At 38.1% G+C, this 19,303-nt stretch overlaps 1 protein-coding gene across 2 annotated transcripts in view; it reads left to right on the top strand.

Annotated features, from left to right (window-relative positions):
- Positions 1-19,303, top strand: part of KLHL20 (kelch like family member 20) — a 67,569-nt gene that overhangs the window by 43,662 nt on the left and 4,604 nt on the right. For both annotated transcript variants that reach the window (XM_025355617.1, XM_025355608.1), the window contains exons 8-11: positions 2,731-2,874; positions 11,052-11,185; positions 12,407-12,615; positions 18,831-18,937. In XM_025355617.1, the coding sequence (XP_025211402.1) occupies positions 2,731-2,874; positions 11,052-11,185; positions 12,407-12,615; positions 18,831-18,937 (594 nt within the window). The remainder of the gene's footprint in view (positions 1-2,730; positions 2,875-11,051; positions 11,186-12,406; positions 12,616-18,830; positions 18,938-19,303) is intronic.

Genomic DNA, 19,303 nt, shown 5'->3' with positions numbered 1-19,303 from the left:
TGCATAGCCAAAGCAATACTAAGCAAAAAGAACAAATCTGGAGGCATCACACTACCTAATTTCAAACTATACTGTAGAGTCATAGTCACCAAAACAGTGTGGTACTGGTATAAAAATAGGCATATAGACCAATGGAACAGAATAGAGAACCCAGAAATAAACCCAAATACTTACAGCCAACTGATCTTCGACAAAGCAAAGAAAAACATAAAGAGGGGCAAGAACACTCTTTTCAACAAATGGTGCTGGGATAATTAGCTAGCCACATGTAAGGAAACGAAACTGGATCCTCATCTCTCACATTATACAAAAATCAACTCAAGATGGATTAAGGACTTAAACCCTAAGACCTGAAACTGTAAAAATTCTAGAAGATAACATTGGAAAAACCCTTCTTGATATTGGCTTAGGCAAGGATTTCATGACCAGGGACCCAAAAGCAAATGCAATAAAAACAAAAGATAAATAGCTGGAACCTAATTAAACTGAAGAGCTGTTGCATGGCAAAAGGAACAGTCAGCAGAGTAAACAGACAACCCACAGAGTGTGAAAAAATCTTCGCAATCTATACCTCTGAAAAACAACTAATAGCCGGAATCTACAACGAACTCAAGTCAGTGAGAAAAAAAATCCTATCAGAAAGTGGGCTTAGGACATGAATAAACAGTTCTCAAAAGAAAATATACAAATTGCCAACAAACATGAAAAAATGCTGAACATCACAATGATCAGGGAAATGCAAATGAGAACCACAATGTGATACCACCTTACTCCTGCAAGGATGGCCATAATAAAAAAATCAAAAATCAGTAGATGTTGGCGTGGATGCTGTGAACAGGGAACACTTCTACACTGCTGGTGGCAATGTAAACTAGTACAGCCACTATGGAAAACAGTGCAGAGATTCCTTAAAGAACTAAAAGTAGAACTACCATTTGATCCAGTAATCCCACTACTGGGTATCTACCCAGAGGAAAAGAAGTCATTAATCAAAAAAGATACTTGTACACGCACGTTTCTAGCAGCCCAATTCACAATTGCAAAATCGTGGAAGCAAACCAAATGCCCATCAATCAATGAGTGGATAAAGAAACTGTGGTGTATATAGACGATAGAATACTATGCAGCCATAAAAAGGAATGAATTAACAGCATTTGCAGTGACCTGGATGAGATTAGAGACTATTATTCTAAGCAATGCAACTCAGAATGGAAAACCAAACATCATATGTTCTCACTGATATGTGGGAGCTAAGCTATGAGGACTCAAAGGTATAAAAATGATACAATGTACTTTGGGGACTTGGGGGGAAGAGTGAGAGGGGGTCGAGGGATAAAAGATTACAAATATGGTGCCATGTATACTGATGCATGCACTAAAATCTCATAAATCACCACTAAAGAACTTACTTATGTAACTAAATACCATGTGTACCCCAATACCCCAATAACTTATGGGGAAAAACAAAAGAACACATCCCAGTTAAAAAAAAATTGATGGGTTAAAGAAATAAGAGTAGAAATAGCTAGATGTTTATACTTTAACAATTTAGCCTATGTATATCAAAGTGGATAGAATGCAACTAAGGTGGTACCCAGAGGCAAATTTACATGAATTTTAGCTTAGATACATTAATATAACTTACATGCATTTGGAAATAAGAAAGATACAAAATAAATGAATCATGCTTTTAAATCATCACTAAACAATAAAACCCAACAAATAAAAGAAATCAGTGAAATTGAAAAAAGAAGATATAACTACAAAAAGAGCAATTTGATAGTATTTTTAAAAATTAAGCATACTCGGCCGGGCACAGTGGCTTGCACTTGTAATCTCAGCTCTTTGGGAGGCCAAGGTGGGTGGATCACGAGGTCAGGAGATCAAGACAATCCTGGCTAACACGGTGAAACCCCGTCTCTACTAAACATACAAAAAAATGAGCCGGGTGTTGTGGCAGGCGCCTATAGTCCCAGCTACTCAGGAGGCTGAGGCAGGAGAATGGTGTGAACCCAGGAGGCAGAGCGTGCAGTGAGCCAAGATTGTGCCACTGTACCCCAGCCTGTGCAACAGAGCCAGACTCCATCTCAAAAAAAAAAAAAATTAAGCATACTATTTGCTACAGTAATTCTACCTATCACCCATTCACACAAAGAGAAATGTACAAGGATGAACATCGTTTTTAATTGCAAAATATTAGAAACAGCCTAAGGGGTATATCAGTAGGAATATAATTAAATAATGTATAGCAAATATAATAGTACAATAATTAAAAAGAAAAATCTGGAGCTTTATTAGCATAAATAGATTTCAAAAAATGTTGAGGGAAAAAGCAGTGCCTACTGTGTGGTATTATTTATGTGAAGAAAACATGCTTGCATATAAAGAAATATATATATGTGGATACATATATACCTATAGATAGTTTACTGAAAAGTCTTGAAGGATATATGCCAAATCAAAATGGGAAGAGACCAGAATTCAGGTGGAACTCAAGGAGGGATTTAGCTTTATCAATAATATTCTGATTTTTTAAAAGAAAATATATTCATACATAAATTTCAAAAAATAAAAACACAAACCAGATTTTCAAATGTTTTAGTTGTTATTAATCAGCTCATACTTAGGGGAAAGAATATATATCGTATAAATCCATGGATTTAGAATATGTAAACATAGCCAAGCATCCTTTGTGTAATACAGACTCTCCTCTTGGTATGTTCTTTTCAGATATGACCCCAAAACAAACCAGTGGAGCAGTGATGTGGCCCCTACAAGCACCTGCAGGACAAGTGTTGGTGTAGCAGTACTTGGAGGCTTTCTCTATGCTGTGGGTGGCCAGGATGGCGTGTCTTGCCTCAACATTGTTGAGAGGTGATTTTTTTTTAAGTCATTTTCTGTATTTTTATTTTAAAGAACATAGAGCTCTTTAAAAGAAACAAGTACAGGCCAGGCATGGTGGCTCACACCTGTAATCCTAGCACTTTGGAAGGCCAAGGCAGGTGGATTGCTTGAGCTCAGGAGTTCAAGACCAGCCTAGGCAACATGGTGAGATTAAAAAAAACACAAAAAAATTAGCCGGACATGGCGGTGCATGCCTGTAGTCCCAGCTACTTGTGGGGCTGAGGCGAGAGGATCACTTGAGCCCAGGAAGTTGAGGCTGCAGTGAGCTGAGATCATGCCACTGCACTCCAGCCTGGGTACAAAATGAGACCCTATATCAAGGAAAAAAAAAAGAAAAGAAACAAGTGCAGCTGAATTTAGTACATTGGAGGATCCACTATTCAGTGGCTTTCCCATAGGCTTTCAGGAAAAAGTCTTCAGTTGATCTTAAAGTCTAGGAAAATGAAAGATCTAAAAAAGTTTTTTTTTAATTAACAAAAATTGTATATATTCATAGTGTACAGCATGATGTTTTGAAATATGTATAGCTGGTGGAATGGCTAAATCAAGCTAATTAACATATTTATTACCTCACATACTCATGATTTATTTGTGGTGAGAACACTTAAAATCTACTCTCAAGTGTATAATACATTGTTATTAACTATAGTTACTATGTTGTACATTAGAGTCCTTGAATTTATTCCTTCTCTCTAACTGAAATTTTGTATTCATTTACCAAGATTTCCTCACTGCCCCTCACCTTGCCGGCCCCTGGTAATCACCATTCTACTCTCTACTTCCATGAGTTCAACTTTTTTAGATGCTTTATATAAGTGAGATCATGCAATATTTGTCTCTGTTTAGCTTGTTTCACTTAATGTCCTCCAGGTTTATCCATGCCATCACAAATGCCAGGATTTCCTTCTTTTTTAAGACTGAATAGTATTCTATTCATATATGCCATATTTTCTGTATCCATTCATCTGTTGAAGTACATTTAGCTTAACTTCATATCTTGTCTATTGTAAATAATGCTGCAATGAATATGAAAGTACAGGTATCTCTTCAACATACTTATTTCCATTGAATATATACTTAGTAGTGGGATTACTGGATCATATGATAGTTGTATCTTTAATTTTTCGAGGAACCTCTATACTGTTTTCTGTAATGGCTATACTAGTTTACATTCTCATCAATAGAGTGCAAGGGTTTCCTTTTCTCCATATTCTTGCCAATATTTATCTTTCTTTTTTTATATAGTAGCCATTCTAACAGGTGTGACATGATATTTCGTTGTGATTTTAATTTGCATTTCCCTGATGATCAGTGATATTGAGCATTTTCTCATATACTTAGCCATTTGTATGTGTTTCTTTTGAAAAATATCTGTTCAGGTCCTTTGTCCATTTTTAAATCAGATTATTTGTTTTCTTGCTGTTGAGTTGGTAAGTTCCTTATATATTTTCAGTATTAACCTTTTATGAGATGTATGGTTTGCAAATATGTTCTCCCACTCTGTAGATTGTCTCTTCACTCTGTTGATTGTTTCCTTTGCCATGCAGAAGCCTTTTAGTTTGACATAATCTTACTTTTTTTGCTTTTGTTGCCTATGCTTTGGGGCACATAACCTGAGTTTTTCAACTGTCACGTTGATTGTACCTAACATTGAAATGTTAGAAAAGTATTTCAGATTACGTTCTATATATATCAAGCATACCACTTGTGAAATCTGTTCTGATTTTTTTCCCGAATCTACCTGGAGTGTACTTAATGCATGACTCTACTCAGACTTTCCTCAGAGAAATGATTAAGTAATAATACTTTGTATAGGACATCTGATAAAAAGCTTAAAGTATTTTGTATATAGACTCTCATTAATCATTGAAGTATGCTTAGGGAAATCTAGGTGGGCTGCCATAGTCACTTTATACTAGTGTACAAATAGTTAATTTTGGTGGAACAGATTTTGTTCTTAATTTCTTCTGTCAGCTTTTCGTCATTAGATTTTAGAGTCTCATGTGGTATGATTACTGATAACAACATGTATTTCATCCTTCTTAAAAAGAAATGCGTCATGACTAAAATTTTTGAGGTAGCATTTGCTAGTTTACCATGTATATGTTGAAAAGTTTAACTGTTGTCAGTACAGATAAAATAGAAGGTAACTCTTGAAAGCTATGCCAGTTGCCTTTTATCTCTCTGTCAAGATTTTTTCACTTTCAAAACTCAGTACAGGAGGTTAGCAGCAGTGATGGCATAGTTTTTTAATATCTCCAAATGCCCACGTAAAAACAGATAGAGTAATAGATAGCAAAGCTAAAAACCTATGTACTAGTTCTGGAGATTGGAGTTACACAACAATGTGAATATACTTAACACTACTAAACAGTTAAAACATGGTTAAGATGGTAAATTTTATGTTATATTATGTGTATTTTACCACAATTTAAAAATCAGAACCTGTGAACAAAATTAAAGACAAAACTAAAGGAAAGGATATCCTCACAAACTCCAAAACACAAACGGGCAAAGACAAACTACCTTTAGCCACAAGACCTGCATGGTATTAGTATCTTCAGGAGAAATCAGAAAGAAGCAACTGGATGTCTGACAGATCTAAGAACAAAAGAACCTCAAACTAGCTAATACATAGTCACTAGAAATCACAAGGGGAAAATTTATCAGCAACTGAAACTAGGACCAGTTTTGTCCACTGCCAGAGAGTGTAAGTGTAAGACCTCAATAAGACCTGAAGGATTTAGAAGAGCGTTTCTCAACCTCAGCACTACTGGCGTTTTGGGTCAGACAATTATTTGTTGTGGGGGACTGTCCTGTGCATTGTAGGATGTTTAACAGCATCCATAGCCTCTACCAACTAAGTGCCAGAAGCACATGCCTGGTTGTGATAACCAAAAATGTCTCCAAACATTGCCAGATGTTACCTAGGGGATGAGAAAGGGGGGATGAAGGGGAAAAAAATAACACCTGGTTGGGAACCAGCTGGGTTAGAACCATCTAGTCCCTGGGAACTCTCAAAACTGAGCAGCCAGGATAACCTTCCAGGTCAGGACTCTATACTGAGGAGAAACTTCTGGGAGTAGAATCAAAATTAAGCAGGATGAGGGCAACAGATGCCCTTGTTTTCCTTGAAAAGAGAAAGCCAAGACAAAAGTAAGGCAGTGAATAGTCAGTAAATCACTGGACTAGGCGCTGTGGCTCACACCCATAATCCCAACACTTTGGGAGGCCTAGGTGGAGGGTTGCTTGAGTCCAGGATTTCAAAACTAGCCTGGGCAACATAGTGAGACCTTGTCTCTCCAAAAAATAAAAAAATTAGCCAGGCGTAGTGGCACACGCCTGTGGTCCCAGTTACTCAGGAGGCTGAGGTGAGAGGATTGCTGGGAGGTCAAGGCTGCGGTGAGCCATGATCGCTCCACTGCACTCCAGCCAGGGTAATAGAGTGAAACCCTGTCTCAAAAAAAAAAAAAAAAAAAAAAATTTAAGGATACCTAATTCTTTTTGATGTGATTATTTCACATTGCATGCATGTATCAAAACATCTCATATACCCCATAAATATATACACAAAAATTAAAAATAAAAAAATTTAAGTAATAATCTCTGAAGGCAAGGCACTATATTTTTTAATACTACATTAAAAAAAGAAGGAGCTCCACAAAGTTAGAAAAACTATCACAAACCAAACCACTCACTCCTATTTCTAAAAGTTCAGGAAAACTCACTTCATGTAAAAATGAAATAGCAAAGTATTAAGATTAGATTCCATACAAAGTGAATATAAGAAGAGAGAATAAGCAGCAGAATAACATCTCTACAGAAAATAAAAGCACACTAGAAAGACACACCTACACATCAAAACCTTAACTGTTTCAAAATGTGATAAAAGACATTAAGGAAATGATACAAGATATGAAACTACATAAATCAGAAGTAGAAAAATTCAGAAGTGAAGTGACAGAACTCAGAAAAGTATTAGAAATGAAAGGAAAAATCATTTCAGAAAGAAGATTAAAGGAGAATAAGCAAAACAGATAATGCCATAAGTCAAAAAGAGGAAATATTTTAAGGTCAAAAAGAAATCAAGGGCGGGCACAGTGGCTTATGCCTGTAATCCCAGCACTTCGGGAGGCTGAAGGGGGGGGTGGAGCACCTGAGGTCAGGAGTTCAAGACCAGCCTGACTAACATGGTGAAACCCCGTCTCTACTAAAAATACAGAATTAGCCAGATGTGGTGGCGGGCACCTGTAATCCCAGCTGCTTGGGAGGCTTGAACCCAGGAGGTGGAGGTTGCAGTGAGCCAAGATCGTGCCATTGAGCTCCACCGTGGTCATCAAGAGCAGAATTCTCTCTCAAAAAATAAATAAATAAATAGAAAAAAATCAAGAGAGCATTTGAGAGATAGCAACAAATATTGAAAATAGGTAAAAATCTATTATACAGATCATAGCAGTCCTTAAAGAAGAAAACCAAAGTGACGAAACAGAACGAATACTAAGAACTGTAATTCAAAATTACTTTCCTGTAATTAAAAAAAACTGAAACTTTTTTGAAAGAATACACTATATCCTTCAAATATTGACCCAGAACACCAAGACATATGCAATAATATGACTGTACCTTAAAGAAAAAAATTATTTAGGTATCTACAAAAAAGTACATGTTACTTATAAGGAAAAGAAACTTAGATTATCATCTGGCTTTTTAAAAGTAGTACTTCATGCCAGAAGAAAATAGAATGGCATGTTTTAGATATTCAAGAAAAATGTGAGCCAAGGATTTTATACCTTGAGAAACCGACTTTGAAGTACAAAGGGCACAGACAACTGTTATCAACATGTAAGAGATTAGGGAATCTTGTTCTCTTGAGCCCTGTAGGAGAACAAACTTCGGACAAAATTACTAGAAAGACATTGACAGAAAGGCTGGACCACATGGTTCACACCTGTAATCCCAGCACTTTGGTAAGCCAAGGTGGGAGGATCGCTTGAGACTAGGAGTTCAAGGCTGCAGTGAGCCATGATCATATCACTGCACTTTAGCCTGAGTGACAGAGCAAGACCCTGCCTCAAATAAATAAATACAGTTAATTGTAGAACTATGACTAAATGAAGATTAAAAGGGAGGGCTGGGTGCTTGGATTATAGGCTCTGACCTATAATTCCAGCACTTTGGGAGCCCAAGGTAGAAGTATCACTTGAGGCCAGGAGTTTGAGACCAACCTAGGCAACATAGTAAGACCCTATATCTTAAAAATGTATATATGTATATTTTTTAATTAGCCATTCATGGTGGTGCGCACTTGTAGTCTCAGCTACTCAGAAGGCTAAGACAGGAGATTGCTTGAGCCCAGGAGTTCAAGATTATAGTGAGCTGTGATTGCACCACTGTACCCCAGCCTGGGTGACAGACTGACCCTGTCTCTAAAAATAAAAATAAAAGGGAGAGAGTGTAGCATGCTCTAGCTATGTACTCAATCCATGTAAATGTAGTACAAAGAAGAGGTATGCAAAAAGGAATTTTAATTGTTCTAAGGGATATTAGTGATAATATTGCTATTCTGCTATGTGTATAAATTTAGAATAAAGGAAATGAGTATGGATTATTCTAATTCTGTTCTCTCCTTTGTCCTTGAAAACCAGAGTGTGGAGGTAGAAGAAGATAAGGTTGTAAAATAGAAGTTAAATAAAGTATCTCGTAGTCCTGAGTATGAATTTGAACTAAATTCTTCTTTTGAAAAAATTTCTATATATTCTAGCTTGTCAACTGAGAAAGCCTAGAAATAAAGTGTCAGTGAACATCTCTGCGCCCAGATTGTATCTTGAAATATTATTTCCCACTTAAACCAGAGCCTTATTGGAAAAATGTCTGATTCTAGGTTGAGAACAGGAAATGTGCAGATGAGTCTGTACCCTCTTGTCATACCAAATAGCAAGCAAGCTGTCAGAGACTGCTAAGAGTCGAAAAGACTCAGCCAACTTGAAGATGTTCCCACTGACCAAAGATAATTTCAGCTTTAAAAGGGATAATTGCAATAGATTTAAATCCAATAAATACACTTAAATCTATGAGTTCTTAATGTTAAATTTTTTAAGACTAATTGGTTGCCTTTGAAGATCATAGGGAACAAATTTATTATCTCAAAACATGTAAATAAAGTGAAAGGAGAGAGCATATATCCTGCCTTTCTTATATGAACTGTATTATTATATCAATTGAGTAACCAAATAGTAGATAAAAGGATTGTTTCTTTATAAAATTATCCCAATAAAATAAAATAAGTGATAGAATACTATCATTTTGAAACACTCAGTAAATTAGTGTATCCAGACATTGATAAACAGCTGCTAACATACCACCTTCTGTAGTCTTGTTTAAGGAATCAAACATGGTCTGATCAAAGTTCTAGATCCAACTACCAATTTGCCCAACATAAAAAGGACAGAGCAACAGATTGAACTGCACTATGAATGTACGGTCAACCAAATCCATATTATGGGGAAAACTGTCATACACTCTAGGTTCTAAAACAGATGAATTGCAGGGAGGAAAAGGAATGGAGGGAAAACCTGTAGACAATAAGAGACTCTTTAATTTTTTTAGAGACAGGGTCTCACTCTGTCGCCCAGGCTAGAGTGCAGTGGTGCGATAATAGCTCACAACTGTCTCAAGCAATCCCTGCCTCAGCCTCCCAAGCAACTGGGACTGCAGGTGAACACCACCATGACTGGCTAATTTTTTTTTCCAATTTTTTTATAGAGATAAGGTCTCTCTGTGTTGACCACAGGTCTTGAACTCGAACTCGTGGCCTCAAGCAGTCCTCCAGCCTTGGCCTTCCAAAGTGCTGGGATTACAGGTATGAGCCACCACACTCAGCCTTTTTTTAAATTTAATATTTATTTATTTATTCATTTATTTATTTATTTATTTATTTAAGTCTCAGCCAGGCACAGTGACTCACCTGTAATCCCAGTGCTTTGGGGGGCTGAGGTGAGAGGATTGCTTGAGACCAGGAGTTTGAGACTAGCCTGGTCAACACAGCAAGACCCCTATTTTTAAATAAATATTAATGAAAATTTTTCTAAATGTAATGTTAAGTAAGACTGAAGTGTCTAGGGATGACACTTGAGTGATAAAACAATAAACACAAGGAAGTGATAACTGTTAAAAGTCAGGATAATGGTTATTTGTGGAGAGGAGAAGATAAGAGACTGGAAAAGGACACATTGCAGGGCTTCCAGAGTGGCATGCAAAGTTCTTTTTCTTGGCTTGGGTGGTGTTTACAAGGGGGCTTTCCTGATAATAACTCTTAAACTATACATTTATCTTGTGTGGCTCTCTGTATTTGAGCTTTATTTTATAATAAAAAGGTTGTTTCAAAGAACTATGCAAAAGACTTCTACTTCCAAATAGGATATAGTAGAGAGTAACAGCCATCACCCCCACTACAACAACTAGGAAAAAAAGACAAATTACAAAAATCATTTTAAAATACATCAGAGGCATTTCAAAGATGACCAGATGAACTAAAATTCCATTGAAGAAAGAGCCTGTATTGCCGGCCGGGCGCGGTGTCTCATGCCTGTAATCCCAACACTTTGGGAGGCCCAGGCGGGCAGATCACGAGGTCAGGAGATCGAGAGCATTCTAGCTAACACGGTGAAACCCCATCTCTACTAAAAATACAAAAAATTAGCCAGGCGTGGTGGCAGGCACCTGTAGTCCCCACTGCTCGGGAGGGAGGCTGAGGCAGGAGAATGGCGTGAACTCGGGGAGGTGGAGCTTGCAGTGAACCAAGATCGTGCCACCGCACTCCAGCCTGGGTGACAGAACAAGACTCCATCTCAAAAAAAAAAAAAAAAGAAAGAAAGAAAGAGCCTGTGTTATGTGAACTGAGGTCATAGGTTGTTTTCTTCTTTCTTTGGGACATTTTCCAAGTCTGAGTGTAGAAAATAGCTTAATAGCTGACACAGATATAAATTCTAAGATGTTTTTCTAATGACTAAGTAAAATGTTAGATTTTCATTGCGCATTTGACTATAGCAAGTCTGTGTACTCAGTATATCTTTAGTGTGATTTCAGAGCTTATGAAAAAGGCTTCACTTAATAAGAACAAGCATACAGTCTGGTTTCCCTCACTACAGGTATGATCCGAAGGAGAACAAGTGGACTCGGGTAGCTTCTATGAGTACCAGAAGACTAGGTGTGGCTGTGGCTGTGTTAGGAGGGTTCTTATATGCTGTAGGTGGCTCTGACGGGACATCTCCACTCAACACAGGTTAGTCCCTCCCAAAGGCAATCATGTTACCCAAAAGCAGAACGTTTTCCTGGAGAGTCCTCCTACAAAAAGTGTAGAAACTCCAGGTTATCCTGTAATTTACTAGGAAAATGCTTGATTTTCCCTCCGGCAGAGTGCAGCTCTCAGCTCTTCCTCAGCTCCTACTATAGTCATATTCTGAGTACATTCCCCAAATATTTGTTTCTTCCCCTGCTTTACAAGCTGCTGGAAATGTATAATGAATTTTAAAAACTACTTTCTTATATACTTTCTCATATAAGTAGTTCCTTTTCCTCCATCACAACTTCTCCTCAAAAAAACCCACAACATACTCTATATTATAATCTAAGAATAAATAAAAGCTTAGAACTACAAATTTGTTTGTTTGGGTTTTGTTTTTGTTTTTGTTTTTGTTTTTATGATAGGGTCTCGCTCTGTCACCCAGGCTAGAGTCCAGTGGCATGATCTTGGCTCACTGCAACCTCTACCTCCGGGGCTCAAGCAGTCCTCCCACTTCAGCCTCCCGAGTGGCTGGGATTATAGGTGTGTGCCACCAGGCCTGGCTGATTTTTGTATTTTTAGTAGAAATGGAGTTTCGCCATGTTGCCCAGGCTGGTCTCAAACTCCTGAGCTCAAGTGATCCACCCACCTCAGCCTCCTAAAGTGCTGGAATTATAAGCGTGAGCCACTGCACCTGGCCTGGTTTGTTATTCCTTTCTATTTAGATATTATGGGTATTTTTGCCTAAGGATATTGTCGATATGACAGTCACACCAGATTCATTGTCACATGTCTTCTCTTCAGAAGTTTAAAATGCACTATGCTATAGGGAAGGGAATATAGGAGTACAGAAGTTGTCTGATTATGATAATAAATTATTAGTACTGAATGATGCTTATTGATCATGTAGTCAGGCTCCCCATTGAATGATAAGGAGAGTGAGGCTGAGAGTCATGCAGCTAATTAGTCATTTAGATAAAACTAGAACCAGAGTATCTGGATCCCAACACATGCCCTTTCCACTGTACCATACCTAGAAGAAACCAGCCCCTGATGAGAGTATATGTGGTATTGTCCAGAGGTATACAAATCCTTCTCAGAAGCAAAAATCAGATCATGTGTTGAAAATATGTTATCACAAAATATCAGTGGCTATAAAGAAAACTGGAGGTGAGAGGAAATGGTTGAATGCTCACTTACTGGTTTTTCTTTTCCCTACAGTGGAACGTTACAATCCTCAGGAAAACAGATGGCACACTATAGCCCCTATGGGGACCCGGAGGAAACACCTAGGCTGTGCAGTGTATCAGGACATGATCTATGCTGTAGGAGGTAGAGATGACACTACAGAGCTGAGCAGTGCTGAGAGATACAACCCCAGAACCAACCAGTGGTCTCCGGTGGTGGCCATGACATCACGCCGTAGTGGAGTAAGTGGAGTTATGGACACTTAGGTTGCTTCCAAATCTTGGCTATTAATAGTGCTGCAGTAAACATGGGAGTGCAGATATCTCTTCAATATACTGATTTCCTTTCTTTGGGGTATATACCTAGCAATTAGATTGCTGGATCATATGATATTTCTATTCTTCGCTTTTTGAGGAACCTCCAAACTGTTGTACTAATTTACATTTCCACCAGCAGTGTAGGAGGGTTCCCTTTTCTCTGCATCTTTATCAGCAATCATTATGGCCTTTTGGTTAAAAACCATTTTAACTGGGGTGAGATGACATCTCATTGTAATTTTCATTTCCATTTCTCTAGTGATCAGATGTTGAGCACCTTTTCATATACCTGTCTGCTATTTTTATGCCTTCTTTGGAGAAAGGTCTATTCAGATCTTTTTGCCCACTTTTTAATTGGATTATTTGATTTTTTTCTGTTGAGTTGTTTGAGCCCTTATATATTCTAGTTATTAATCCCTTGTCAGATGGGTAGTTTTCTCCCATTCAGTGGGTTGTCTTTTCATTTTGTTGGTTGTTTCCTTTGCTGTGCGGAAACTTTTTGACTTAATGTGATCCCATTTGTCTATTTTTTCTTTGGTTGCCTGTGCTTGTGGAGTATTACTGAAAAAAATCTTTGCCCAGACCAATGTCCTGGAGAGTTTCCCCAGTGTTTTCTTTTAGCAGTTTCATTGTTTGAGGCCTTAGATTTAAGGCTTTACTTCATTTTAATTTGATTTTTGTATATGGCAAAAAATGGAGTCTAGTTTGATTCTGCATATAGATACCCAGTTTTCCCAGCACCATTAATTGAAGAGATTGTCCTTTCCCCAATGTACATTCCTGGCACCTTTGTCAAAAAAACAGTTTGCTGGAAATGTATAGGTTTATTTCTGGGTTCTCCATTCTTTTCCATTGGTCTATGTGTCTGTTTATGTTAGTCTCATACTGTTTTGGTTACTGTAGCTCTTTAGTATAATTTGAAGTCAGATATAATTTGAAGTCAGATTCCTCCAGTTTTGGTCTTGTTGCTCAAGATAGCTTTGGCTATTCTGGGTCTTTGTGGTTGCATATAAATTTTAGGATTTTTTTTTTCTATTTCTGTGAAGACTGTCATTGGTATTTTGGTAGGGATTGCATTGAATCTGTAGATTGTTTTGGATAGTATGGACATTTTAACAATATTGATTCTTCCAATCCTTGAACATGGAATGTCTTTTCATTTTTGTGTGTCCTCTTCAATTTCTTGCATCAGTGTTTTCTAGTTTTCATCATATTTTTCACTTCTTTGGTTCAGTTTATTCCTAGGTATTTTATTTTATTTATAGTTATTGTAAATAGGATTACTTTCTTGATTTCTTTTTCAGATTGTTTGCTGTTGGCATATAGAAATGCTGATTTTTGTATCTTGATTTTGTATCCTGCAGCTTTGCTGAATTTATCAGTTCTAATAGTTTTTTGGTGGAGTCTTTAGGTTTTTCCAAATATAAGATCATATTGTCTGCAAAGAAGAATAACTTGACTTCTTCCTTTCCAATTTGAATGCCCTTTCTTTCTTTCTTTTGTCCTATTGCTCTAGCTGGGACTTCCAGTACTATACTGAATAACAATGGTGAAAGTGCGCATGCCTGTCTTGTTCCAGATCTTAGAGGAAAGGCTTTCCGTTTTTCTCCATTCTAAATGATGCTACTGTGGGTCTGTCATATATGGTTTTTATTGTGTTGAGGTATGTTCCCTCTATACCCAGTTTTTTAAAGGTTTTTATCATGAAGGGATGCTTACTTTTATCAAATGCTTTTTCAGCATCAATTGAAATGATTGTTTGGTTTTTGTCCTTCATTCTGTTGATATGATGTACCACACTGATTGATTTGCATATGTTGAACCATTCTTGCATCCCTGGGATAATTTCTTCCTGGTCATGATGAATGATCTTTCTAATGTGTCATTGAATTCAGTTTGCTAGGATTTTGTTGAAGATTTTTGCATCATTGTTCATGGAGGATATTGGACTGTAGTTTTCTTTTTTTGATGTGTCTTTGTCTGGTTTGGGTATCAGGGTAATACTGGCCTCCTAAAGTGAGTTTGGAAGTGTTCCCTCTTCCTCTATGTTTGGAGTAGTTTGATAGGATTGGTATGAGTTCTTCTTTAAATATTTGATAAGATTCAGTAGTGAGGCCATTGGGTCCTGGGCTTTTCTTTGTTGGGAGATTATTTTTTTTTCTTTTCTTTCATTATACTTTAAGTTCTAGGGTACATGTGCACAGTGTGCAGGTTTGATACATAGGTCTACATGTGCCATGTTGGTTTGCTGCACCCATCAACTCGTAATTTACATTAGGTATTTTTCTTAGTGCTATCACCCCCCAGCCCCCCACTCCCCGACAGGCCCTGGTATGTGATGTCCCCCGCCCTGTGTTTAGTGATATCATTGTTCAATTCTGCTGGGAGATTTTTTATTACAGCTTTGATCTCATTACTTTTTTGTTTTGTTTTGAGATAGGGTCTGGGTCTGTCGCCAAGGTTGGAGTGCAATGATACAGTGTCGGCTCACTGAATCCTCCACCTCCCAGGCTCAAACCATCCTTCCACCTCAGTCTACCCATTAGCTGGGACTACAGGTGCACACCACCACGCCCAGCTAATTTTTGTTTTTTGTTTTTTTGTTTTTTGGTAGAGTTGGGGTTTTGCCATGTTGCCCAGGCTGGTCTCAAACTCCTGGGCTCAAGCGATCTATTCACCTCAGCCTCCCAAAGTGCTGAGATTACAGGCATGAGCCACCACACTCAGCCTCATTACTTGTTATTGGTCTGTTCAAGTTTTGGATTTCTTCATGGTCAATCTTGGTAGGTTGTATGTGTCTAGGAATTTATCTGTTTCTTCTAGATTTTCCAATTTATTGGCATATATTTGTTCATAATAGCCTCTAATTATCCTTTGAATTTCTGTGGTATCAGTTGTAATGTCTCCTTTTTCTTCTCTGATTTTATTTATTTGGGCCTTTTCTCTTTTTTCTTAGTCTGCCTAAAGGTTTGTTGATTTTGTTTATCCTTTCAAAAGTCAACTTTTCATTTCATTGATCTTTTGTGTTTTTTTCACTTGAATTTCATTAATTTCTGCTCTGATCTTTATTGTTTCTTCTCATTTTGGATTTGGTTCTTTTCTAGTTCTTTAAGATGCATTGTTAGGTTATTTGAAGTTTTTGTACTTTTTTGACGTAGGCTCTTATTGCTATAAACTTTCCTTTTACTTTCACTTTATGTCCAAAACCACTTTATAGGTTTTGGTATGTTGTTTTTCCATTTTCATTTGTTTCAAGAAATTTTTAATTTCTTTATTTCTTCATTGACCCACTGGTCATTCAGGATGCTTTTAGGTAAATCAAGCCCTGCTAATTTGACACTAGAAAATAATGAATTTCTTTTGATTATTTTTATCTCATGTAGTTTAAAAATTTTGTGTCCAGTCATATCTTTAATTAGAGAATAATTTTTTAGGATTTCTTTTTTTTTTTTGAGAAGGAGTCTCACTCTGTCACCCAGGCTGGAGTGCAGTAGCACAATCTCAGCTCACTGCAACTTCCACCTCCCAGGTTCAAGCAGTTCTCCTGCCTCAGCCTCCCAAGTAGCTGGGACTATAGGCACGTGCCACCATGTCCAGCTAACTTTTGTATTTTTAGTAGAGATGGGGTTTCGCCATGTTAGCCAGGCTGGTCTCGAACTCCTGACCTCAGGTGATCCAACCCCCGCAGCCTCCCAAAGTGCCGGGATTACAGGCATAAGCCATTGTGCCTGGCTTTTATGATTTATCCTGTATCCATTGCTTTTCTGAAACAATCTCCCCAAATTATCTACTACCTTACCTAAATTAATATTAGATCTATATATTGCAACCTAATGTTTCTAGCTAATAGTCTAAGTAGTTGGCATACTAATACAAATGTTTAGGCAAAAATACATCTGGCCCCACCCCCAGTCTCCACAAACTAGTTTGAGTCTATCCTATGTATAGTATAGACCAGATCAGACTCCCCTGTGACATGTTCTAGACCATGGATGGCCTGTGACTACAAGAGACTTCTGGGTGAAGTATAGAATTCATCCATCTTGGAATGTTTGCTCAGAGCAAAATGTAACCCATTAACCACTGATCATGTCAGGAGTTTATCGAGGCATCCATAACAGGAAGGAGAAGCAAGCAGTAGCTAAGCACTCCACAATCTGAGGATAAAAGAGAGTGAATTCTGGTTGGCATAAATCAAGGAACACCACTGGAAGGTGTCAGCAAGTAAAGCCTTCACATATCTATGGCTTTTTGTTACTGACAACTAACAGCATCTTAGTCATATTCCTGTTAAGTGTTTGCTATGTGTTGGGAAAGCAAAAATGAGTATGACATGATTCCTCTCCTTTAGTAGCTCCCAATTTAGTGAAGGAAATTGAAATGTTTACAGCTAACTATAATAAATAAACCCTACAGTGGTGTTACGTATTTTATGGAAGAACATAGGAGAATGGCACTTACTGCTTTGGGGAAGTAAGAATGAGTTGGGGCAGTGAAGAGACTACCAAAGACCATCACATGTAAGCTAGCTCATGAAGAATAAGCTTTTCTAAAAGACAGAAAACGGTAGCCAGGGCCAGGTGCAGTGGCTCATGCACTTTGAAAGGCAGAGAGGATTACTTGAGCCCAGGAATTTGAGACCAGTCCGGGCAACATGAGACCCCATCTATACAAAAAATTAAAAAATTAGCCAGATGTAGTGGTGCATCCCTGTAGTCCCAGCAACTTAAGAAGCTGAGGTGGGAGGATCACTTGAGCCTAGGAGGTGGACGCTATCGTGAACTGTTTTTTTGTTTTATTTTTTGAGCCTGTCACCCAGGCTGTAGTGCAGTGGTGCGATCTTGGCTCACTGCAACCTCCACCTCCCAGGCTCAAGTGATTCTCCTGCCTCAGCCTCCTGAGTAGCTAGGACTACAGGACTACAGGTGCGTGCCACCATGCCCGGCTATTTCTTTGTATTTTTAGTAAAGACGGTTTCACTATGGTGATCTGTGATCCTGCTACTGCACTGCAGCTTGAGTGACAGAGTGAGACCCTGTAAGTGAGACAGAGAGGGAAAAAGAGAGAGAGAGGGAGAAAGAGAGAGAGGGGGGCGAGGAGAAAACACCAGCCAGGGAACATGTGCAAAAGTGTGGAGGTGTGAAAAATGTATGTTATCTTCAGGGACTAGCAATCCAGTTTTACTGCAGCATAGGATTCATTAGTAGGAGTAAAGGGAAACTATAGGCGGTGAGGCTCAAATAGTGGGCTAAGATAGATTTCTGGAGGGCCTGAGTAACATAATAAGGACTTTAAACTTTTCCTTAAGTAGTAGGGAGGCTTAGAAAGTTGTTTTGGTTTTAGGAGATTTTTTTGAGAGGGTCCCACTCTGCTGCCCAGACTGGAGTGCAGTGGCACAATCTCAGCTCACTGCAACTTCGACCTTTCAGGCTCAAGCCGTCCTCAGCCTCCAGGTAGCTGGGACTACAGGTGTGCCTCACTACACCCAACTAATTTTTGTATTTTTTGTAAAGACAGTCTCACTATGTTGCCCCAGGCTGGTCTCGAACTCCTGGGCTCAAGCGATCCACCCACCTCAGCCTCCCAAAGTAAGAAAGTTTTTAAAGAGGAAAGTGACAATATGATTAGATTTCTATTTTTCTGTTTTACTTTAGTTTTGTAGAGATAGGGGTCTCACTGTGTTGCCCAAGCTGGTCTTGAACTCTAGGCTTCAAGTGATGCTCCCACCTGGGCCTTCCCAAAGTGCTGGGATTACAGGCATAAGGTACCATGCTTGGCCTAGATTTGTATTTTTAAAAGAGAATTTTAGTAGCAATTTAGAAAGATTAGAGCAGGCAAACACCAAAAGAAGTGAGAGCAGTTTGAAGGTTGTTTGCTCACTCCTAGTGAGCAGTTTTTTTTTTAATTTAAGAAATACATGTTTTCGATTCTGTGTGAATATTCTAATTGAATATATAATTTTATAGTTCCCATAATTTGATAGACTTTTGTTGTTACATCTTCCCTCTGTGTTTCAGTAAACCAGAATATAAGGCCATAAAGAATTATCTTTTGTAAACAGATTTATCTAGAAACCAGTCTATAATTTCCTTAATGATTGTCTAGTTTCTTCAGCAGCTTACTATATTTTGGTTTTGTAGGTTGGCCTGGCAGTGGTCAATGGACAGCTCATGGCAGTAGGAGGTTTTGATGGCACAACATACTTGAAGACCATAGAAGTTTTTGATCCTGATGCCAATACATGGAGGTAACTTTTAAGCTGTGTAGCAAATCACCTTACTACTGACTTGGAAATCATGAGCTTGAGATAGCCCATGACCATCAGAACTGGGATGGTCAGTACACTGGAGTACTTTGAAGAGGGCTGAAGTTACACATATTTATGGCTCATTTTGACTTGATTGCTGTAAAGTGGCTGATATATTACAAAATTCTCCTTTTCAGTAACTGTCCAGTTTTATCATTAGAGATGGGTAAAATAGGGGGAAAAATATCCTTCCTGGTCCGATCATGTTCAGCTGAGGAAACAAAAGCACTGAGAAATAAAATGACTTGCCTAAATGACTTAGTGACAGAGTTAGAATTAGAACCTAGGTCTGGCTCCAAATCTGTC

The sequence above is a fragment of the Theropithecus gelada genome, chromosome 1 (assembly GCF_003255815.1).
Source record: "Theropithecus gelada isolate Dixy chromosome 1, Tgel_1.0, whole genome shotgun sequence".
Taxonomy (NCBI): Eukaryota; Metazoa; Chordata; class Mammalia; order Primates; family Cercopithecidae; genus Theropithecus; species Theropithecus gelada.
The sequence above is the reverse complement of the archived record's forward strand: the minus strand, read 5'-3'. Positions and strand labels throughout refer to the sequence as shown.